This window comes from Haliotis rubra, unplaced genomic scaffold, assembly GCF_003918875.1.
Source record: "Haliotis rubra isolate DU_JTF1 unplaced genomic scaffold, ASM391887v1 Scf185, whole genome shotgun sequence".
Taxonomy (NCBI): domain Eukaryota; kingdom Metazoa; phylum Mollusca; class Gastropoda; order Lepetellida; family Haliotidae; genus Haliotis; species Haliotis rubra.
Genome location: NW_025765836.1, coordinates 1,161,166 through 1,185,347, shown reverse-complemented (window position 1 = coordinate 1,185,347; position 24,182 = coordinate 1,161,166). Strand labels below are relative to the sequence as shown.

The 24,182-nt window shown below is 40.5% G+C and overlaps 1 protein-coding gene across 1 annotated transcript; it reads left to right on the top strand.

The window, feature by feature from the left end:
* Positions 1-2,854: 2,854 nt before the first annotated feature.
* On the top strand, positions 2,855-16,702 carry LOC124273871 (perlucin-like). The gene is made up of 5 exons (XM_046709211.1): positions 2,855-3,003; positions 11,144-11,232; positions 14,940-15,030; positions 16,162-16,384; positions 16,606-16,702. The coding sequence occupies exons 1-5, from the start codon at positions 2,940-2,942 to the stop codon at positions 16,640-16,642; spliced, it is 504 nt and encodes a 167-aa protein (XP_046565167.1). The 5' UTR covers positions 2,855-2,939; the 3' UTR covers positions 16,643-16,702.
* The last annotated feature ends 7,480 nt before the right edge of the window (positions 16,703-24,182 follow it).

Sequence of the window (24,182 nt, the reverse complement as noted above, 5' to 3'; positions counted from 1 at the left end):
TCGGCCTAATTAGTGGCAACACCACTTGGATTTACTGACAAGGGTTCGCTATGAGCATTTCTCTTGTCTGGGGGTAAATACTCAAGCTTATAAACTGATGTGGCAATTGTATTACATGCTATGTAATACATGTACGTGGAAACGGGGCTGCACAGGACGTCGACCCCTGGGTGATATCTCACTGTTCAGGTGAGGAAAAAAGGTCGACGTCCTGCCCATTTAAATAAATTCACTACAACAGATCGCGTACTTTTAATGAAGCTCAAAACTGCATAAAAACAACAATGAATTAACTTTTCTAGGATCATAAGGCAAAAATATATAGATGTACATTGACTTCGTTTTCTTTCAATCCTGACATTTTTAACCATTGTTAGATGAAGTTATACTTCAAAATGTTTTGACTTATTATCATAATAATCAAGATGGAACTGTTAATGGGAAAGGATACGCCCTTATACTACCAATTGCGCTTGTGGGTGGCGCAGCAGAGATCGCAACCCAATCAAACATTCTGGGATATCATCCGGCTAGTCGTGAAAAAAACACAATCACAAAAGGAACAACCAGTTCCCAGGGAATTGCTCCTGACAAAGTGTATCTTCAAAGCCAGATATCGCGTGTGTTCGTCCATTGTGTGTGTGTGAGAGTATGGTGCGTGTGTGTATTTGCGTGTGTTCGTCCACTGTGTCTGTGTGAGTATGTTGCGTATGTGTATTACCGCGTGTTCGTCCATTGTGTATGTGAGTGAGTAAGTATGTGCGTGTGTGTATTTGCGTGTGTTCGTCCATTGTGTGTGTGAGTATGGTGCGTGTGTGTATTAGCGTGTGTTCGTCCGCTGTGTGTTTGAGAATGGTGCATGTGTGCATTAGCGCGTGTTCGTCCATTGTGTATGTGTGTGAGAATGTGCGTGTGTTCGTCCATTGTGTATGTGTGTGAGTATGGTACGTGTGTGTATAAACGTGTGTTCGTCCACTGTGTGTGTGAGTATGGTGCGTGTGTGCATTAGCGTGTGTTCGTCCATGTTGTATGTGTGTGAGTATGTGCGTATGTTCGTCCATTGCGTGTGTGTGAGTATGGTGCGTGTGTGTATAAACGTGTGTTCGTCCACTGTGTGTGCGAATGGTGCGTGTGTGCATTAGCGTGTGTTCGTCCATGATGTATGTGTGTGAGTATGTGCGTGTGTTCGTCCATTGTGTGTGTGTGAGTATGATGCCTGTGTGTATAAACGTGTGTTCGTCCACTGTGTGTGTGAGTATGGTGCGTGTGTTCGTCCATTATGTACGTGTGTGAGTATGTGCGTGTGTTCGTCCATTGTGTATGTGTGTGAGTATGGTGCGTGTGTGTATAAACGTGTGTTTGTCAACTGTGTGTGGGTATAGTGCGTGTGTGCATTTTTGTGTGTTCGTCCATTGTGTATGTGTGAGTGTATGGTACGTGTGTGTATAAACGTGTGTTTGTCCACTGTGTGTGAGTATAATGCGTGTGTATATTTTTGTGTGTTTGTCCACTGTGTGTGGGGGTTATCTCACAAATGACAGACACCCATGTGACAGACACCCAACTGACAGACACTGAACTAGAAGGTTAATTAGGGTAACACCTACGGGTATAATGGAACAGTCCACTGTCTAGTGAGTAGAGCAGGGTGAGCCTGAAACAAGTTCGTTACTGACAAGTTTGATTGTGAATAAATAGAACTTTGTTGTGAGTAAATTATAAATGATTTCTCTTCTCAAAATTTATTTTACTATCAATTACTATCGAATATAAAAAACAGGTTTGTCACTGACAGGTCTGATTGTGTTTATTGATAGAAAAGCCCCATCCCAATAATAGCATATGAACAACAGAAGTTAGCTGTGAAATCGTTTTGTTGGAGAGATATAGATATGTACATATTTGAAAACATTCTGATTTGCAGCAAATGAGACACCTGAAATTGCCATGTAAGATACGATTAATACCAAACAGTGTTCTAATTTTAACAATACTTTCTAAAGATTGTAACAGTTTATGTCTTTGAGTAGGATACAATGGTCATTCAAGGAAGTAATGGCCACATTGACATGATGCGTCGTATTTTAAATATTTATTCTAAATAAATCGTAATTAAGTGCACTCGTCATATATCTTAATATTGTGTGCAAAACATATAACTTCTTTATTCCATATGAATAATATTTAGGTTCACATTTGTCTGTATTTGGTTTATATGATACAACAGTGTCGCAATTTCTAATAGCTAAGCTAATGTTTTCAATATGATGATGTCGACTCCCGTTAGACTAGAAGGTTAAACCGAACTGTTTATGAAAATTAACTGTTTTTATATTGCAGCAATATCAAATTACTGTCTTTTCTTCCATCTTTCAAAATAAATAATATAGCTTCAGTTCAGTTTGTTCCTGTGTTTTTTTGGACTATTCCATTATAATGTGTAGGTAACAGGTAGTAGATAATCTGTTCACTGAACCGTAAGTGTTGTTGTTTTAAGGTGTCTGCGAACTGGTTGTCTGCGTAATGGGAGGACGCCGCGTGTGTGAGTATGGTGCGTGTGTGCATTAGCGTGTGTTCGGATACGCCCTTATACTACCAATTGCGCTTGTGGGTGGCGCAGCAGAGATCGCAACCCAATCAAACATTCTGGGATATCATCCGGCTAGTCGTGGAAAAAGAAAACGATAACAAAAGAAACAACCAGTTCCCAGGGAATTGCTCCTGACAAAGTGTATCTTCAAAGCCAGATATCGTTGCTTCTATAAACGTTTGAAGCATTCATAAAATACAAATATAATAGATTTTTTCCCAGGTTAGTCACCTTACATATCCTGATAGTGTCTCGACAAGCGGTTTTAAAAACATGTTATAAGACGAGTTCCTGTACGACTCATGACCTGCCTGTTGTACAGCTGCCGTGTTCCCATTGTGAAGACAGAATGGCGGCGGCACGTCAAGCATTTATATACCGTATGGCATGGTACGCTGTTTTAGCTGCCACAGGTAGGTGTCTCAAATGCCGTGTACATGGACACTGGGTTCTCATTCTTTCAAAAACCTATTCTTTATATGTGTGTGTCTAGTAACGACGGTTCCGTCCATTGTGTATGTGCGAGTATGGTGCGTGTGTTCGTCCATTGTGTGTGTGTGAGTATGGTGCGTGTGTGTGTATTAGCGTGTGTTCGTCCACTGTGTGTGTGAGTATGGTGCTAGTGTGTATTAGCGTGTGTTCGTCCACTTTGTGTGTGAGTATGGTGCGTGTGTGTATTAGCGTGTGTTCGTCCACTGTGTGTGTGAGTATGGTGCGTGTGTGTATTACCGTGCGTTCGTCCATTGTGTATGTGTGTGTATGATGCATGTACGGTGTGTGTGTCTTTAGCGACGGCTTCGACCACTGTATATGTGTGTGTATGATGCATGTATGGTGTGTGTGTCTTTAGCGACGGCTTCGACCACTGTGTATGTGTGTGTATGGTGCACGTATGGTGTGTGTGTCTTTAGCGACGGCTTCGACCACTGTGTATGTGTGAAGATGGTGCATGTATGGTGTGTGTGTCTTTAGCGTACGGCTTCGACCACTGTGTATGTGTGTGTATGGTGCACGTATGGTGTGTGTGTCTTTAGCAACGGCTTCGACCACTGTGTATGTGTGTGAATGGTGCATGTATGGTGTGTGTGTCTTTAGCGACGGCTTCGACCACTGTGTATGTGTGAAGATGGTGCACATATGGTGTGTGTGTCTTTAGCAACGGCTTCGACCACTGTGTATGTGTGAAGATGGTGCATGTATGGTGTGTGTGTCTTTAGCGTACGGCTTCGACCACTGTGTATGTGTGTGTATGGTGCATGTATGGCGTGTGTGTCTTTAGCGACGGCTTCGACCACTGTGTATGTGTGTGTATGGTGCATGTATTGTGTGTGTGTCTTTAGCGACGGCTTCGACCATGTGTGTGTGTGTCTTTAGCGTACGGCTTCGACCACTGTGTATGTGTGTATGGTGTGCGACGGTCACTGTGTATGTGTGTGTGTGGTCTTTAGCGTACGGCTTCGACACTGTGTATGTGTGCGTATGGTGCATATATGGTGTGTGTCTTTAGCGTACGGCTTCGACCACTGTGTATGTGTGTGTATGGTGCATGTATGTTGTGTGTGTCTTTAGCGTACGGCTTCGACCACTGTGTATGTGTGTGTATGGTGCATGTATGTTGTGTGTGTCTTTAGCGTACGGCTTCGACCACTGTGTATGTGTGTGTATGGTGCATGTATGTTGTGTGTGTCTTTAGCGTACTGCTTCGACCACTGTGTATGTGTGTGTATGGTGCATGTATGGTGTGTGTGTCTTTTAGCGACGGCTTCGACCACTGTGTATGTGTGAAGATGGTGCGTGTATGGCGTGTGTGTCTTTAGCGACGGCTTCGACCACTGTGTATGTGTGTGTATGGTGCATGTATGGTGTGTGTCTTTGCGACGGCTTCGTACACTGTCTTTAGCGTACCACCGTATGTGTGAAGATGGTGCGTGTATGTGTGTGTATGTGTGAAGATGGTGCGTATAGTGTGTGTGCGGCTTTTAGCGACGGCTTCGTCCACAGCGTATGAGTAAGTATTTTACGTGTGTCTATTAGCAACAGCTTCGTCCATGATATGTGCAGGCATGTGCGGGTGCAGTTTCTTGTCTGTGTTTGTGTGAATAAGTGTTTCCGTCTCTCAGTGTGTCTCTCTGGAGATCTCACGTGGGGGAGGTGAGGTGAGGTGAAATTGGGTTTTACGTCGTGCTGGAGAATATTTCGCTCATATGACGACGTGCATGCGTGTGTATGTGTATGTGCGGCTGCTTGTACTAGTCCAGACTTAAGCTGGTTTTATAGTGCTAGCCCACTGAGATACCATGCCGCAGTGAAGCATGAATACCCCACTCAGACACATTATACTGACTCTGAGCCGACCAGTCCTTGTTGTACCCATTAATGCCGAGCGCCAGGCAGAGACCAACAAGTACCATATTTTAACGTCTTTTGGTATGACGCGGTCGGGAATCGAACCCGCGACCTTCCACTCTCCGGGCGGACGCTCTAACCACTACACCACGGAGGCGGTCCTCACGTGGGGGAAAGGGGTCTACCAACCGTCTGTGAATGTGTTGTGGATGTGCCTTTTCGGGTGCACCTGGACATTCATTCCCTCACACGTGTCAATAACGCGTGTAAAACGCATGTGCTACGGGTGCTCAACGGGTTGCACTCGAGTTGGGCGCCCGTTGAACACGTATATGCCATGCATGTAACATGGGCCAGGTTTCACAAACAGATCAATTGAACACTGAGCAAAAAGAATAAGAGATGCTCATCTTGAGGTAATGTTTCGTCATTGACTTGTGCTTCCTTAAGTGGCATTTAGAGGTTTAGACTTGTGCTCACCAGATCATATATGGTGGGACACTTTTAACGTTTAATTGGATATTAGAAACAATTGTAAACTGCCGTGACTGACAATAGGATATTTGGGATCCATATAGATTCTCCCCAGGTTTGCAGTTATTACAATTGCCCAGATCGCATACCGAGTATTCGTGCCCAGGGATACCAAAGGCAACAGTATATTATGAGGGGAGATTGGTAGGTAATACTTAGTACTATGTACATGGGATATCAGTAGGACTTTAATCCTTCCTTCATCTGCAGGTAATCCTTTCACGCTCAAGGAAGGAAGTGATACCATTAGTTCATGTAGTCTACGTGGTATCTTAATGCCGTGCAAGTGTGAAATGAAGATGTGTTCGTTTTGAAAAGTCGTTGTCTGTTGTTGTTATTATTATAAGTCCTCTTGTTTGATAAAACAAAATTTCCGACAGAGATTCAGCTAAATGGAAGTTTCTATGGCTCTAACATTCCTTATATAAGTTACACCGTGATGTTTGTACAAGCCACGAAATTAAGTGACTAATAAGTGTAACACAATATAGATGATGGAACCTAAATTATAATATACACTGCCAAGAAGAAGAAGAAAAAAACGCAAAAGAAGAAAAATTGGAAATATGTAATGGAGTTTTTATGACATTTGATGCACACTAAATATGAATTTCACATGTCTGCATTCATCGGGAGTACGGAAGCGTAGTGGGCCACGTTGAAATTTGTGTTTGGTCTTACTATTTCCTACGTAGTACTTAATATCTCCTACGTAGGACTTAGTATTTCCTACGTAGTACTTAATATCTCCTACGTAGGACTTAATATCTCCTGTAGGACTTAATATCTCCTACGGAGGACTTAGTATCGTCTACGTAGGACTTATTATCTCCTATGTAGGACTTAGTATCTCCTACGTAGGACATAGTATCTCCTACGTAGTGCTTAATATCTCCTGTGGGACTTAATATCTCCTACGTAGGACTTAGTATTTCCTACGTAGTACTTAATATCTCCTACGTAGGACTTAATATCTCCTACGTAGGACTTACTATCTCCTATGTAGTACTTAATATCTCCTATGTAGGACTTAGTATCGTCTACGTAGGACATACTATCTCCTACGTAGGACTTACTATCTCCTACGTAGGACCTAGTATCTCCTACGTAGTACTTAATATCTCCTACGTAGTACTTAATATCTCCTACGTAGGACTTACTATCTCTTACGTAGGACTTATTATCTCCTATGTAGGACTTAGTATCTCCTACGTAGGACATAGTATCTCCTACGTAGTGCTTAATATCTCCTGTAGGAGATGATCGATATACGTTTATATACATTAATCTGAAACGGTCGACTTAAATCCCGAGACACGCACACAATCTCCTGTTTCACTGTTTCAGTCACTGTTAGAGTCCACAGTCATTCGTTTCATTCACTATTAGAGTCTACAGTTATGTGTTTCATTTACTGTTAGAGTCTATTATCATGTGTTTCATTTACTATTAGAGTCTACTATTTCCTTCACTATTATAGTCATGTGTTCAGATAATTGTTGCACATTACTGTTTTGGGTCGACTGTTATACTTTACTGTCTTGCGTTCAGTTTGCTCTACTATTACGCGTTGCAGTTAGTTCACTGTAATATGTTGCACTTTGTTACACTTTACTATTATGCGTTGGATATTCAGAGACATGAATCATAATCTGCGTGTACAGACGTGTCTTAGACTATCGGTGGCAATCTATGTGTACGTATCCTCTTTTCATTTATACAAATAACTATAATGACAATTCTTTGCCTTTTTGAAATTCGTATTGTTTTACGCCGCACGCAACACTTTTCCACCACAGTGAAGTCAACCTGTAAACAAATACGAGAAAAACGAGCCGCAAACGATCCAACCTAGCCCCATCTGAAGACAAGCAACATCTTGCGGAGGTCGTGTTATAACCCGAGTTTCATATCAGAACCTCACCCCAACCACCCCACCCACCTGTGTGTGTGCGTGCGTGCGTGCGTGTGCGTGCGCGTGCGTGTGTGTGAATAGATGTATGTATGATAGATTAAACATAACCATACCCAAACCTCCATAACTGCAATTAGAACAGGGTCCACGTCACCCTAACGTAATGCACACATAACAACACTGTATAGTAACACTGCGTTAGTGTCATGAATATTTACTGACTCACATTTCTACTATCTAACGTCCTGCATAGCCAAACATTTCTCAACTTAATAACCATACTTCATAATCCGAACCTTAAAAAGGATATATTAAGTCCTACGTATGAGATACTAAGTCCTACGTAGGAGATACTATGTCCTACGTAGGAGATACCTACGTAGGAGATAATAATGTAGGTGATACGGAGATAGGTGATACTATGTCCACGTAGGAGATAGTATGTCCTACGTAGAGATATTAAGTACTACGAAGGAGACGTATTCCTACGTAGGAGTATCGGGAGTGGCCCTTTTGCGAGTAGAACAAATAGTGCCAAAAATACCGATACAGCAAGGGATACGCAAAACCCAACCACGCGGGAGCGTCGGACCAAACACACCAACATGGAAATGAACGTGCGACATGAATTGTGTAACATCGGCTATGAAAACGATGGGCTTTCATTCGTCTGTCACCACAATTGTACAGCAACGGAAAAGATGCCACGACTGACAGAAGCTCAACGCAACAACGTTCTGCAGACAGACAGCTTCGGCCCCAGTCATGTTTTTTCACATATCTCATAGCACCATTTCAAGAATATGGGACACTGTTACACGGATTACATTCTTCGGCTACACGTTCTTCCAATTACTCAAAAATCAAGTGTTAATTTTTCAACCCGACAAAGTCCGACCTCACATAGCAGGTCAAAAGAGGAATCAAGAACTGCCATGGCCTTCACTGTGTCCAGTTCTACATTAATGAATGTTCTAGATCAACGTCTGCGACCAACAGCAACAGCCACAGAAACTGTAACAAGAACTGCATGAGAGAGGATGAACATTCCCAAGCTCACAATTCATTATCTTATTGGTTTCATGGGGCGACGATGCCACTCAGTTCTGGATTCTCATGAGGGCCATGCAAGATATTGAGAACAGATGACCGTCACCTTGACGTTTCATTGTTTCATGTGTGCCATGATGGACCTCAGTCAATGACAATGACTTGTGCCAAATGTCTACAAATTTAATATGCTGTGATGGTTATTTCTATAATATACTCTAAAAAAATGTAGGCGAACCTGGACTTTCAATTTGGATAGGAAATACAAGCGTTAAAAAACTTTTCAAAACAGATATCTTATGAACGCACCCCCATTTATCTTTATCAATACCCCTAAACACAACGCATGGGATGCACATGCACGACGCACTAGCCCCATACACGTGCATAGGGTGTCATTCTTGATTTTGACGGTTTTCAAGAAGGTCGATAAATCACTGTAGACCATTAATTTTGACAATTATCTTGCACCACACAGTTGTTAGTGTTTATTTCTAGCCGAGATTTTTTTGGTTTGAAAATTAAAACCGTATACATGCAAATTTCACGTCATACACCATTCGTCTTTCAATTAGCGATTACTATATACACAACTACGCTCATAAGGAAGTGCAAGTGGTGATGCACTCTCAAAAACATTCATTATTATCATATCCACATTGATTGATATATCTCCCCTTTTTTAAATCGTATATTAAAAATTCTTTTCAGAGTATATATATAGTATCTATCTGAAAACCTCTTTTGCGTTTCGAATGTGTCATTCTACACACCTGTACTCACAAACCAATCGTTCTTTAAACAACTACCCCAAAGTAAACACAACACCAAATCAGAGCCACTGACTGTTTTTATGGTGCATTCTCGCCAGAGGGACTTTTGAAGATTCGGGTATTCTCGCCTAAACGTTATGCCTTGAAGTAGTGATTGTTTATTCAAGAATAATTAATGTCTGCGCGACAGTTTTCCCATCGCATATTATGCTCAGTGACATGTTTCCGCTAATTAGAGTAACGACTGATAAAAAACTTGTCCAAAATAGACTCCTAATGAGATCCTCCTCTCTGTGAGACATGGACTGTATAATTACAGATTGATCTTTTAATGACTGTATTTTAATGCGATATGAATATTATCATTTGCTCTCTTTGTCCCTTTGTTCCTACAAAAGCGTTTTACATGTGGGTAATACATTTATTTAATATTAACATGCCAACATACATTGCAGGTATTGACAGCAAAAACTCGAAAAAAAGTGATTGTTTCCAGGAACGAGTAAATGATATATTGGCTGTGGCCTTGAGATTTTTCAACAGATCAATGAAAACAACACTGCTTAATCCCTTTCAACTCTGTGCGTATGTTTGTTTGTGTGTGTCTTTACCGACGTGATCGTTCACATTATGTGTGTGTTTGTATGTGATTCTATGTGTGTCTCTGTGTGTGTGTGTGTCTCTCTCTGTCTCTCTCTGTCTCTCTCTGTCTCTGTTCATCTGTACCCAGGAGATTATGGGAAAATCACCACAACGTGAGTGTGTGCGCACGTTACTTTAACGAGGAATAACAATAAATAGTAGGTGAGTGAGTGTTTGTGTTTCTTGGGTGTTTTAGTGGGACAAATGGGTATTATGTTCTTATGTGTATGCGTATGCTTGATTGTTAGCTTTTGGTCGTATGCATGTATGTGTGTGTCAATGTAATCTTTTGGTGAATTACATGCATTGGACAAATGGATCTCCAAAACGCGTATGTGAGTGCTTGTTTATGAATGTGCTCGTGTATGTTTGTGTTGGATATGTGTTTTGCTGTGTGAGCGATTGATTTCTGTGTGTTTCTACTGGTGTGCGTGTGCATTTGCCTGACCCTGTGTGTTTGTATCTTTAGGGGATTACAGATCTAGAGAGACGGGGGTAAATTTCTGCCATGTGTGCCGTTGTGTTTCTGCTCATGTTTGTCGCATCACACGTGGTATGGACGGGTCACGGGTGGCCCAGTCGTTTGTGACACAGCAATTTGCTGTGAACAGTTGTGTCCCTTGGCCATGCCTGGATCCACTGATCATGGGTTCGAATCCCAGTTCGTCATGATCATGTTTCTAGGGGCGTCAGCAACGTTCCCGTGCTCGTGAGTTTCACCACATTTCAGGCTTTCACCCCGGCTTTTCTCCCATGCTAGGACACGACTATTTACTGGCCGTTGTGTTATAGCAGGAATATTGCATACATTAGCACTAATCAACATTTTCTAACGCCCTGCCAAGACACAGGTCTACCACAGGGCCTCTTTGTACGATTTTGTTCAGAATGGGCATGTTCTTCACGTCTTCAGTGACTCATTCTGTCCATGATTCCATCACCACTGATGTTACACAACTGTCACTTAATGTTATCTTTGCCTCCGTAGTATCTTTATCACAATCTTCCACAAACGGACCGACCGTCAAACGAAGACCATTCCACAACTATTCTGTATTTGTAAAATCACCCCGTCACGCCTTTCAACAGTTACGACATTTCACTATTTAAAACTGAAATAATCGATATGTTTTCTCAAGATGGTTTTGTCTGTTTTATTCAAGACAGATAGGCCGTCAATTTAATAGAAGTAATTTAGTTCAATGATTTTTCTGTCCCGTTTCTTTATCATAAAAAGAACCGCCTCTATTTCATTGGTTTTGTCTGAAATGAGAAATGTTTTTATCATATTAGCTTCAGCTACATGTCCCAATGGTTTTGTCCGCCATGACGACTCGTGCTACAAAGTCTTCCTGATACCAACAACTTGGCCAGAGGCGATGGTAAGTCTGCCAATAGCAATAAAACGTAGCATCAACAAATATAGAGACATTTCCCACCGATTAAAGTAACTGAGTAGGACGCTCCACACGCAAGAAAGGTATTGGAGCAATCGTAATTGCTATAGCGCTGTCGCAACAATTGAGAACGTAATAATTTTACTGAGCTCCATTCCCGAAGGTGATCTCAAGTAGACACCAAATAAAGCTAAATTGAAATTAAGATAATATTTCTGTGTACTTAACATGCTTTACCTTAATGTATTGTTCTGTTGTGGGTGAACACTGGCCCAATTCATATAATGTGCTGTATTGTCCCAACCTTTGGGTCATAGTGTTATTTTCAGTGATGTTGACTGTGTACTGTTGCGTTCATTGTGCGTTCATGCGGAAACAATATACATCCACTGGATCTAAGACAACCATATATCTGTTATTTTGTCTCAGTATTATTCTTTTGTTGTCAAATTATATAATTTATGGATCCATCTATTGGAACAATGTACTGGCGTGGCGTTTAGATATGCTACTAGGCTTGATCGCCTATCCAGGTTTCGGCTTTGGCGAAATAAAATATGTTTCAACCAAATTCAAGGTCAAATTATTTCTTAAATCAAATTTTACAGCCATTTACGTTAACGTTTTTATAAAGTCAACATTACTATGAAATCCCATTTTTTACATCAAAATCAACATTTTTATCAAAGTGAACATTTTTTTGAAAGAAACCAAATTATTCAGCAAAGTCTACATAATTTTACAACAAAATCACCATTTTTATCAAGGTTAACATTTTTAAACAAAAACAAATTCTTTTTTAAATTAAACACTTTGTAAAATTTACATTAAAAATTCATTTAAGTCATTAAGGGTGGTAATTTTCCTCTCTGTAATGGTAAAATAACTGGTTGGCTTTTGTCCTCGGTGGCATTTGTCCTAGGTGGCTCTTGTCCTCGGTGGCATTTGTCCTAGATGGCATTTGTCCTAGGTGGCATTTGTCCAGGTGGCTTTTGTCCGGGCGGCACTTGTCCGGGTGGTTTTTGTCCTGCTTATGTCCAGCTCCCACACCCATTTTCACCCTGCTGTTGTACCAATGTGATTGCACCTGTCTGTGTGCTATTGTTTCAACATTTACACTTGACAACAGATCCGGATTGAGACAAAAATGCTTTCTTATTTTGTGTGAAGTGATGCATGTATCAACGGTATGTTATTGTCAACTGAGTGATGAAACAAAATCAAATATTATCACGGTAGATTGTACGATAGTGCTGTTGTCTAATATCCTTTTCAGTTGCTACCTGTGATTCACGCGTTAATACCTGTGATTCACGCTTCACTAATCGATTGTAATTTTACTACGAACGCCATGTCAGTGTGTGGACATTATGACTAATAACACTACGTAGATCGGGATTACTCAGTAGAGGCACAAAGTACACAAAACATTTGTTTTAAGTGCATTCCACGAACTATATCTCACGCATCTGTAGACCCGTGATGGTCCGGTTTAGAATATTGATCTTCAGTAACCCATGCTTGTCGTAAGAGGCGACTAACGGGATCGGGTGGTCAGGCTCGCTGGCTTGGTTGACACATATCATTGGTTCCCAATTGCGCAGATCGATGCCCATGCTGTTGATCACTGGATTGTCTGATCCAGACTCGATTATTTACAGACCGCCGTCATATAGCTGGAATATTGCGTAAAACTAAACTCCCTCACTCACGCATCTGTACCAGTATCTAACGTGAAGGAACACCCCGAAAATATCACAAAACCCGAAGATATGTAAGAAATATAACACATAAAACAACACAAAAGACACAAATCTATTCAATATATTATTTATGTTATTGTAAGAAGTTGGCTGTTGACAAAATAAATATATAACAAACACATTACCCAAAATAACAAAACATTTTCCAATGGACTTCCGCCATACAACCTGTTCAGATGACGACCATAGAGGCAGTGGGCATGATTCTATCTCTGTTCTTGTCCACACAGTGTATAACAGCTGCGTAAAATATTGAACAGCTAGCATGTATCGTACCTGTTGACGACAGCAGATGTAATATATCCCGGATCAATCCTCAAACGCCCACACCTCCCCATCGGTTTTCGCGCCTACAGAGTGAAAAACATCCATTACGCCACTGCATATAAGTGTCTTGGAAACCGTGACACGGGGCAATGCCCCCCTCACCCTCATCAAATGTATTTTCTATTACGTTTTTACTTTACTTCATCGATAAGATGCATGCAGCAATGGGAAATCACATGTACATACTTACCGTGTTGAGGCTGATTTAAGTTTTACCAGATTCCTTTCAGTGTAGTGGATGGTCAGCTTCATGAAAAATCATAATTATGTGGATTCCTAGCTCTCGTTATATTAGGAACAAATTATGAATTGTTATTTCAAAACATATGCGTCGTAGATATGTAAGGTCCATTTAAAGTCAGTTGTACTAATGATTCCCAAATCAAGGAACTATATTGCGGAAGAGCAGTACTTCAAAATTGACACCAATTTTAAATCAATTGAGTTAGATGACGTTTCTTTGTGATGACCTTTGATAATAATATAAGACATGAATTATTAACGAATACACGTTTGTCTAGCAGAGTACAGTCATATATATCAGTGAGACTACAAAAGAAAAATGGTGATCATGTATGTATCTACGTTTTCCTAGTTACGGTGCAATGATCTGGGCCTAGATTGTCGAAGCTCTCTTCGCGCTAAGATAGTCGTGAGTGCCATACATTGACATTAACTTACGACTATATTAGCGATAATAGAGCTTCCAAAATCAAGGCCCAGCAGTACACGTCTGGGGTAAATGCTGCTGTTCCCTAAAGCTCATCCCACACTGTACTACCTTAGTACACAGTAGTTATGTGTGAACCTCGAAGAGAAAGTTTTCGTTAATGTTTTAGCAAATGAGTGACATTTTTAACAAGACAAACATGAAGATCGATGTTTTGACTTTCAAACGAAAGGCCGCATTACGGCGAAAGGCTGGGTTATAATGATCGATACATAATTTGATTTCCTTTGTATTATCTAACACTGGTAAAAATAGGTCTAAATTTATTATATAATGTTGTCCCTTTTACTCATTTTGTACACATATCAAACGTCAACATGTCACATTCATATTTGTTTCATTCAGCAAGAAATGACATTGAAGTGGAAGAATTTGACATTATGGTAATTGCTACACGGTGGTACATATCACATGACACTATGGTGTTGTCTGGAATAAACACAGAGACGCACACAAACCAACAGATACAGATCATGAAAATGATTATAATTATTACTTTCACAAATGCTTTATCACATCACATGATATGATATGATATGATATGATATGATATGATATGATATGATATGACTGATGATATTGACTGACTGAGTTTAGTTTTACGCCGCTTTTAGCAATATTCCAGCAATATCACGGCGGGATATGATATGATATTTGCGACTCAACAAATACAAGAGTTTTCCCCGTAGAGTCCAAGCTGGTAGTCACCACATAGCAGGTAGCCATAACATAACCGTCAACATATTTCAGGGCAAGCCAGCAAACAGAGAAATGGAACATGTATGTATGAATCTGTTTCAGCATATCTGTAGGCTATCGTTTGCAACCCAAGGTAACATTATCCATGTAATGATATGATTTTATTTTTTGAGATATTCTGCGATTCATTTGGCGCCAAACTGGCCGAAATCTCCACACCATCGCAACAACAGTTTTTGGAATCCTACCTGACACCGTTTAAATGTAAGTCGAAAAATAAACGTGCAGTTTGACAAAGGGTCGAAGAACACACTCATTGTACTTACTGGAATTGCTCATAATAACATTTGGGTGTGCGAAAGCAATGGAGAAATAATAATTGTTTCAGTTATTTTTATTCAGTGGAACATGTTTGTCATTCCATGCTGAAAGCTCGGCCTGGGGTATTCGATGAGTACAGAGCGTCACCTGACTGATTATGTGCCTTTCCATCCTTTCCATGACAAACTTGCAAAAAGGCGCCTTGTTTGTGTCATTTTGTGTCATTTTCGTGGTGCATTTTTGTCGTGTCCACAAAGCGTCACATAGATGGCTGTGTACTGTCAACGCTGTAGCGTTCAAAGCAAATTAGGCAATGTACTGACTGACTGACTGAGTTTGGCGTTACGCCGCTTTTAGCAATATTCCAGCAACATCACGGCGGGGGACACGGCAATGTACTACGTAGCAGTGAGTGAGTATGGTTTTACGCCGCTTTTAACAATATCCCAACAATATCACGGCAAAGGACACCAGAAATGACTTCACACATTATACCCATGTGGGGAATCGAACCCGTGACGAGCGAGCGATTTAACCACTCGGCTACCCCGCCGCCCCGGTACTATGTCACAAAAAATTAGTATTGGTAGCATGGTAATGCAGTAGTATATTAGTTGAAGCAATGCATACTCATCCCCGTAATTGGCCTGTCGTGTATTTCATTGTTTAAACATCTTGCGTACTGAAAACCATTTATTGCCAGTCTGACACTTTTACCGGAAAAAAGGCTGCATTCTCCAAAGTTCCATTTTAAGGCGTAATGTGTCTTCTCCGGCTGTATATTATACCTTCTTATAACATGTCACAGTTTACACAAGAACAGTTAAGATCCGGATTAGAATTGTTCTTCTGTAACCCATGCTTGTCGTAAGAGGCGACTAACGGGATCGGATAGTCAGGTCAGGTTTGCTGACTTTGTTGACACATGTCATCGTATCCCAGTTGCTGTTGATCACTCGATTATTTAGAGACCACCACCATATCGCTGGAATATTGCTGAGTGCGGTGTAAAACTAAACTCACTCACTCACACAAGAACACAGGATCATTAATATGCATCCCTGTTTGTGACAGCCTCAATAAACACACTGGATGTCTGGATCGGCGGAAGTGACCTCGTGGTTGAAGGCAGATTCATGTGGTCCAGGTCTGGTGACCCTATTACTTACTCAAACTGGGTCCCGGGGGAGCCTAGTTCCGCGGGGTATGAGGATTGCTTGGCTCTCTTCACATCTAAAAACTTCATGTGGAACGACGCCCCATGCGAAACTAATCAGATGTTCTTGTGCGAGATACCGTGAGTTAAATCATGACGGTTGAAGCAACATAGCTAACTAACTAACTAACTAACTAACTAACTAACTCACTAACTAATACTGTTAGGGTAGCACTGAGGTTGTGTTCGACTATTTTTGTGATGCTACATATTAATGCAGACAAAATGTTTTCTAATCAGCATTTGAGTGTAGGTCTATCTGGGGTATGGAATAATGGTATATACCTTCGTTTCCTTTTCAGGGGCTCTGGTAATGCAGGATCTGGTATCTTTGGTTAAACTTTGAAACAACTGGCATGCAGTAACAGTAAATGTACCAATAAATGCCTTGGAACTACGTTTCTTTGGTAGTCATATAATACTGTTACATGTCCTGGTCTGATATGGTGCATGTGATGCAAGCTGGATATTGTTTAACGCAATGTTCAAGCCATCTGACGGGGCACAGTGGGGAACATCGAACCAAGATCTATAGAACACTGTAACAACTAGGCTACGGCTATATACATGTGTGAAGTTTTATCAAGCTGGTTCTGACTAATCACGATGTGAATTAATACGCTTGAGGTGTGCAAATGTCAAACAAATCTTTCACTGACTTTTGTTCACAAATACCAAAGATACATGAGATGTAATGTAACTTCTGAGATGGTCAACACTTTTGGAATGATATCCGCGAAGTGCTCGAGCAAGTACTGGGTCCTTTGTTCACACCCGTGAAAATCCGGGTTAGAATTTGTCTTCAGTATCCCATGCTTATCGTAAGAGGCGATTAACGGGATCGGGAGGTCAGGCTCGCTAACTTGGTTGACATATGCCTGGTCCAGACCCGAGTATTTACACACCGCCGCCATATAGCTGAAATACTCCTGAGTGCGACGTTAAACAACCAACCAATCAACTAACCTTTGTTTAAACTTCCTAAAGAGACAGGTATGTGTATATTATGAATTTTACCTTTACCAACATCGTGTGACACCCATATGACAGAACACGGCCACCCATTTAGCAAAGGCATGATACCATCAAGGGTTCGACAGTGACGCTGTTGGAGGTATCGCCTCCTTTTTGGGCGCTGTTCCTTTTGTTGAAATAAAGATATGATTGAGGATTTCTGTATATGGACAAAATCCCAAAGGAGGCGTCACCGATGATGATGTTTCACGACGTTGGCAATGTATATAAACGTGCAAGGCTTACCGACAATACGTCATGATTTTCTGCTTGCTTTGAATGCATAGTACTATTTCACAAAGCATGTCTTCTACCAGTACAGTGAAATTTCCCAACCATTATGGGGTACTCACATACATGAAAATAACTCATTGATAAGGACGAACATATACTTGTGTATCTACACACACTTTACACTAATACAACAAACCAAAAAATGTAATAACTGATGAAAGGCATGTGTTGAGAAACTGGTTGTGTAACATACAATGTACGTGTGCATGGAGCGTGTAGTCCATATATAATTACTTCGAACCGATATTATAGCATTGTGCGTCATTTTAGTGGTCTATTTACGGTATGGATCAGGAGTTTATAACCCAAGGGTAACTAGTCGGACCCCTTTGATCGATGGTATATGTGGCAAAGCAAGGTGTCCACATTACAACTGTCTAGCTCGCTCCAAGACCTTTATTGTAGTCGTTACGTTGAGACTTATGGACTACGGGGAATTCTTTACTACTGTGGTAGAGTTGATCGGGGACTCTGCCTTTTATATGTGAAGCTGGGCGCAAGTGTAGAATATATGTAGCCAAGAATGTTCAGTTGTGAAAATAGTTACCAAAGTAGTAAACGTATGTACAATACATTAATGTTAATGAGGTTTGTGAGGGGGTTGAATAATCATTCAGCTCCCCACCATAAAGGGAGAAGTGGTCATGGTGGTGTTAATGGTAGCGATAATGGTGTTGATGTTGGTGAGGTCTAATTCGATGGCGACTGATGGTCGGTGTGATGTCTTTTGTGATGTGGTTTTGAAGATAGGTTTGGTGGTGATGGCTAATGGTGACTGTAGTTTGTGTCGTCATTATGCTATTGCTGCTGGTGGTGGTGGTAGTGATACAGTTATTGGTGTTGATGGTGGTGTTTGGGATACCTCTTCCCCACACACACACACACACTATTGCACTATTTGTTAGCGTCATAGTTAAAACATCAGCTATGGGTACACAACATTTAGTGAATACACGACGTTGTTCTTATACACCGATCGCTAGGCACACGTTGTGACCAGCCTTTTCAAACAAGGAATGAAACGTCTTCAAGTCCAAACTTCAACTAGAGCACGATGATACTCGATCGACGTGGCAATATCAAGGTAACGGTATTTTATATGTACATACACACACTGACACATGCATTTCCCACTATAACAATAACTTCAAATTTGTTATTGTAACGCTGTTTCCAATCTTTCATTTTTTTACGTAACCAAATAACTCTAAATGGTCAGTCCGACATTAATATCAAACCAGCGGAGCAGTGGTTTGGAAAGTTGCCAGACAAAACATTTCAAAATGTGTTTTAGAATGCCCTTACATCATGTTTTGTTTTGTTGTATATATGACATTTTGTGGAACAGATGATCAATTTAACTGTTTCAGTGGTTTAACACGATAACAAATCACAAATGCATCAAAGCATAATCTTTATAAAATAATTTCATTATTGGACCGATGTCTGGTGATGTTTGGACTTTAATATTGTAAGCGATCCCATGCATAGGCAGCATAACAGATCTGTTCCGACCAGATGGTTGTGTTCATGTTTAATCATCAAACAAACTTGGCATGATATAGAGTTGTACGATAAAAATGTCACTTACTGAAATGATAAATTATACCACGCACAAAAAACCTTGCCCATAAATATACTTTTTGATTAACTCAAAGTGCCAGTATCTACGCAAAGTCTTTTGCGAAAGCTATATTTCAACAGCTGACCGATCAACTCCATTGTTTTAGACGTGAATTTATATGTCGGGTTCACCTTCAGTAGAGATACAATCAATTGCACTTACGCACTACAGGTGACTATTATTAACTCTGTAATATCCAACTTAGACAAAAAATTGCATTAATGGTACATTCTAAACCCATTAAATACTCATCCAGTGTTGTTTGTTTTCGTGAGTGAATTTGTCTATTATCTGATATCGTTAAAAATGGTCAAATAGCCAATTTTCTTCCTCTGATGTAAACACCAGGGTCCCCATTCTTAAAACCGTTCTTAGCGCTTACGAACGTCTACGACCCTATTCTCGAACCGTTCATAGCTTTACGAATTCTTAAATTTCAGGGGAACAACCTAGGCTGTCGTAACTTGAGATACGCAAATTAATGGCGGCGTTGATTGTTTAGATGAATGATGTAGACCTGAGAGTGGACAGGGAGAGAGTTTATAGAAACCGGACGAGGTATTTAGATTTGTTGGATGATCGTGAGTTAGTTGCGAGGTACAGGATGACTCGCCAAGCCATTGAACAACTCTGTACACTAATCAGGCCTCACCTGGAGAGTGCTTTTCACCCTCCGCTACGACATCCTTAAGCCTATGATAAACTATAGAGTTACGATAGGTCGTAACGTTACGAATGTTTTGTGGATCGGAACCCTAAACTAGAATAGAAGAAATGGACCAATGCAATTGCAAAATCTTCTGTATACTTAGATCTATGCATAAGGGTGCAGGGTTATGAAAACTCTCCACAAGGCTGTTTGAGAATAGGGATGACTTCAGTTTTTCAATAGTCAGCTTTCCCTTCGTGTCGGACACATTTCAAGCAGGCTTTGGTGTCAACATGCTACTTCTATGTCGGATTTATGGTCACACAAGGAGCCCATTTAGGAACGTGACAAGTATGTGACAAAATTATGTCCAATGCAATTGCAATATTAAATCAATATCACGGCGAGGGACACCAGAAATGCGCTTCACACATTGTACCCATGTGGGGAATCGAACCTGGTCCTCAGGATGACGAGTAAGCAATATCACCACAAGACTGCTTTCAAATATGGCATTAGAAATAATATGAGCTCATGATACATATAACTATTTCCGCTTGTGGGAAATTGACATAATAATAAATAGAGATTGTTACACATGCACGAATGTAATAATTTCTTTATTATCCAATATACATGTTATTCATGTACATTTGTGCAGTAAAACACTGTAAGTCTGACGGCCCTCTTCAATGACGTCACATTCAATTGTTTAATGACGTCACAGACGACGAAGTACAGAAATAATGGTTACTAGGCAAAAATGATATGTGCACATGAGCACATATGATATATATGACACTGATTATGTTCCACCATATGGATAATAATTCCTATTATGAAACTAGGGCCAGTCTGTTACATGATATGATTGTAGATCAAACGGTGACCATAATATGTTGATTGCATATTCAAGATTTTCAATCATCTGATTTAGTTAAGGTTTCTGGTTTTGTTAGCAAAATTCCAGATAAAATACCGTTGGGCTGAAAGTATTTGAAAAGTAAAACCAGTGGTGGATAGAAAGATCAACGTCCATTGCAGATGGACAAACAGTTCGCTGAGCCTGACCATCCGACCAGAATAGTTTTTGAGTGAGGGAGTGTGTATGGTTTTACAACGCTTTTAGCAATATTGCAAGATTGCAACAATATGATGCTCAACCCCAGAAATGATTGTACCCATGCCGCGACTCGAACCTGGACCTTCAGCGTGACGAACATTCTTTAACCACTAGGCTACCCTACATTCCAATACAGAGTGTAGAGAATACCATGACACAAGTGAACGAGTGTGCCATTGTATTGTTTTGATAAATGTTCCAGCGATATTCCACTGAGGGACAATGAAATATCCCTCGTGCATTCAGCCCATATCAGGAATAGAACATTTCGGGCTGAAATGCGAACGCATCAACCACTAGCCTAACTCACCGCCCCCGCAAAATCTGACGAACGAACATTGATTCCTTCTGTGGTGAAGCTAGGGGGCATCTGATAAAGGACTTGGTTAATGTTGAAAATCATTTGATCAAATTAAAGGGGTCGGCTCAGACGGCCACCGCCCACATCCACTTAAGATAAAGAATGTACCCTGCACACAATCACGCATCGCTGGATATGCCGAGATAATTAGGTCTAAAACTAGCATGCAGGGAACTGATTTCTTTCAACTGTTCACGCCAGATTTTGATTGTCCATTCGATCCGTCTGTCAGTAGAACCATCGTCGGAATATCTAAAGCGCTGGTCTAGAGGTATTGTTCTTTCTTTGTATTGACACTTGCAGTGTATTTGTGAATATGACACATCAGAATGTAAACATATTGTGACTGAGTTATTGCAATGCATCCCCCCGTATTTCCGCAACATCCACGTTGCCAGACAGGTGCAGCAGATGCTCTATTGATGTTACTGTGGAATTTGGATAGTCCTGGACTACGAAATGATCCGGAAGTGACTGATATGTGTATGTCCATATGAAAACGTGGATATCAACTGATGCCAGAGACAGTGTTGACTTCAGTCGTCTCCAGGATATATTAAACATTGTTTTGTGTTTGCTATTTTACGCAGCTGTCCACACTATTCCAGCTAAATAACACCTTAATCAAAGGTAATATATGCTATATTTGGGATTACACTTTCTTAGTATAGTACAGATTCTAGTACTTTTGTTGGGTTGAGTCGAATCCGGGATTCAAACCCACACCCTCAGAGTCAGGCACCTACTCGCCAGCACACAAAGTCAGCTGCCTAACTTCCACAGCGACTTCCACTTTGTGTGCTGGCGATTAGGTGCATGACTCTGAGGATGTGGCTTCGAATCCCGGATTCGACTCAACCCAACAAAAGTACTAGAATCTGTACTATACAAAGAAAGTGATGATTTTACATTAATAGCACGTTGTTCTATTTTGTGGATAATCTTCTGGGTTATCCTTATCGCGAATACCCGGGATCCTTTTTATTTTACATTGATTTATTCATATAATTTCCACAACTATGTTACCAACGTAAAAGCCCATTCTATCCGGAGATTGATTAATCTCTGGTGTGGAACACACACACACACACACACACACACACACACACACACACACACACACACACACACACACACACACACACACACACACACACACACACGCACGCACGCACACACACACATACATACATACATACATACATACATACAGACATACAGACATACATATAATTTACATCAGAGAATATCACCTCAGAATATGGAAGATGTGTTATTTACAAAAAGATAATGCTGCGAGTCTCACACAAAGAAAGCAATACAGCAAAACATGTTAAAGCCTCACGTCCAGAGATCGACCAGCTGCTCTGAACAAAAAAAAATCCTATTAAGAAACGCAAAAGCAATAGTTCAAATCTGAAACATTCCGGGGGTGGGTTTTTTGTCCAAAGGGAGAAATAGATTTCACAAAGATACAGAATTAAGAAGAAAAGTTAAAATGCAAACATATTTTTAGAGACTTTCATGTTTGGTATTAATGTAGAGATGCTATAAGAACCACTTTCTGTACTTTACACACTTGTGACTGACCAAGATGACGGAAAATACAAGGACAATCGACAAAGTAAGATCTAAGTATCATCTGCCTTCTTTTGTATAAGCTTCGAATTCGAAGATGCTCTTAACCACAGCGTTTTAGTGTGTTTTGGTTATTTATAGGCCGTAGAAAGAAGCATCTCAAACAAGGAAGTAAGGAAGTTCGTCCACAAAGTAAATAAAACCAACAACACATTTAGTCAAATATCTATTTAAGACAGTCTTCATTGTACGATTGCGACTATGCCATGTTAATTACTATCAAATGGTGATGGTACCAGGTGTTCGCGAAAAGGTGAGCGCCTACTGCTCAACCGTTGGCATCTGCCATAAAAAAACATCCAAGACAAGCCAGTGGGGAATATATGTCAGACATCACTGAATCACCACATTTGTGACATGTCCACCAGACGAATGTCAGTCAAGGAGTCTTTTAAAGAAATGCCATTTCGAGAATGAATATTTTTCGCTGGCGAGGATTGTTTAGAAACATAATTATGCAGTGAGTGAGTCAGTGGTTGAGCTCAGTCTCTCGCCATTTTGGAAACAACTTCATCGATATCAGCGAAATCCAGAAGTGACACAGGTCATAATCGATTACCATTTAGTGGAACCCAATAGTACGGGTATGACAAACGTACAAACTAAATCAGAGCAAATATGGGATTGGAAGTCATGTAAAAATTTCGGACACGACGCAGGGACATAAGATCAGTGTACCTATATGCAGTATTAGATAGAAGCGGGATCTTTAATAATTGACAATACCCGTGCATTTGTTCAAAGTTTCAACAAATATCATCAAGATAAATATCCATCATAAAGCAAGCCTACTGACTGCAATAAAATCACAATAGTCAGAACAGGGACATTAACTTCCTTATCGTGGGCATGAGGAGACGAAGGCCTCGTCCCTGGAGTGTGTGGCTCAACGGCCCAAAGAAAAGCACTCGCCAAAATATGGCGTTTGTGGCAATCTCTGATAATAAACGGGATATTACGAGATGTAAGAAGCAGTCCAATATTCGTTTTATTATCAATGCTGCCCTCTAGTGACGGATGCTCGATAATTTAGTTTCAAACCATGAAGTAATGTCATTAACCTTCTAACCATCAGGTACCTTCAGGAGTAATTACGATGTGGATGTTTTTGATAATTTGATTTTTTAATTATTTTTTGGGTAAAACTGTGAGCAGCTCTTCTATTGCGAGTTTATT

Excerpts from the sequence above, each read along its gene's own strand:
- LOC124273871 (XM_046709211.1), top strand. The coding sequence starts at position 2,940 with ATGGCGGCGGCACGTCAAGCATTTATATACCGTATGGCATGGTACGCT. Across the intron at positions 15,031-16,161 it reads CTACCTGACACCGTTTAAAT|CCTCAATAAACACACTGGAT; the intron begins GTAAGTCGAAAA and ends TGTTTGTGACAG. Across the intron at positions 16,385-16,605 it reads ATGTTCTTGTGCGAGATACC|GGGCTCTGGTAATGCAGGAT; the intron begins GTGAGTTAAATC and ends TTTCCTTTTCAG.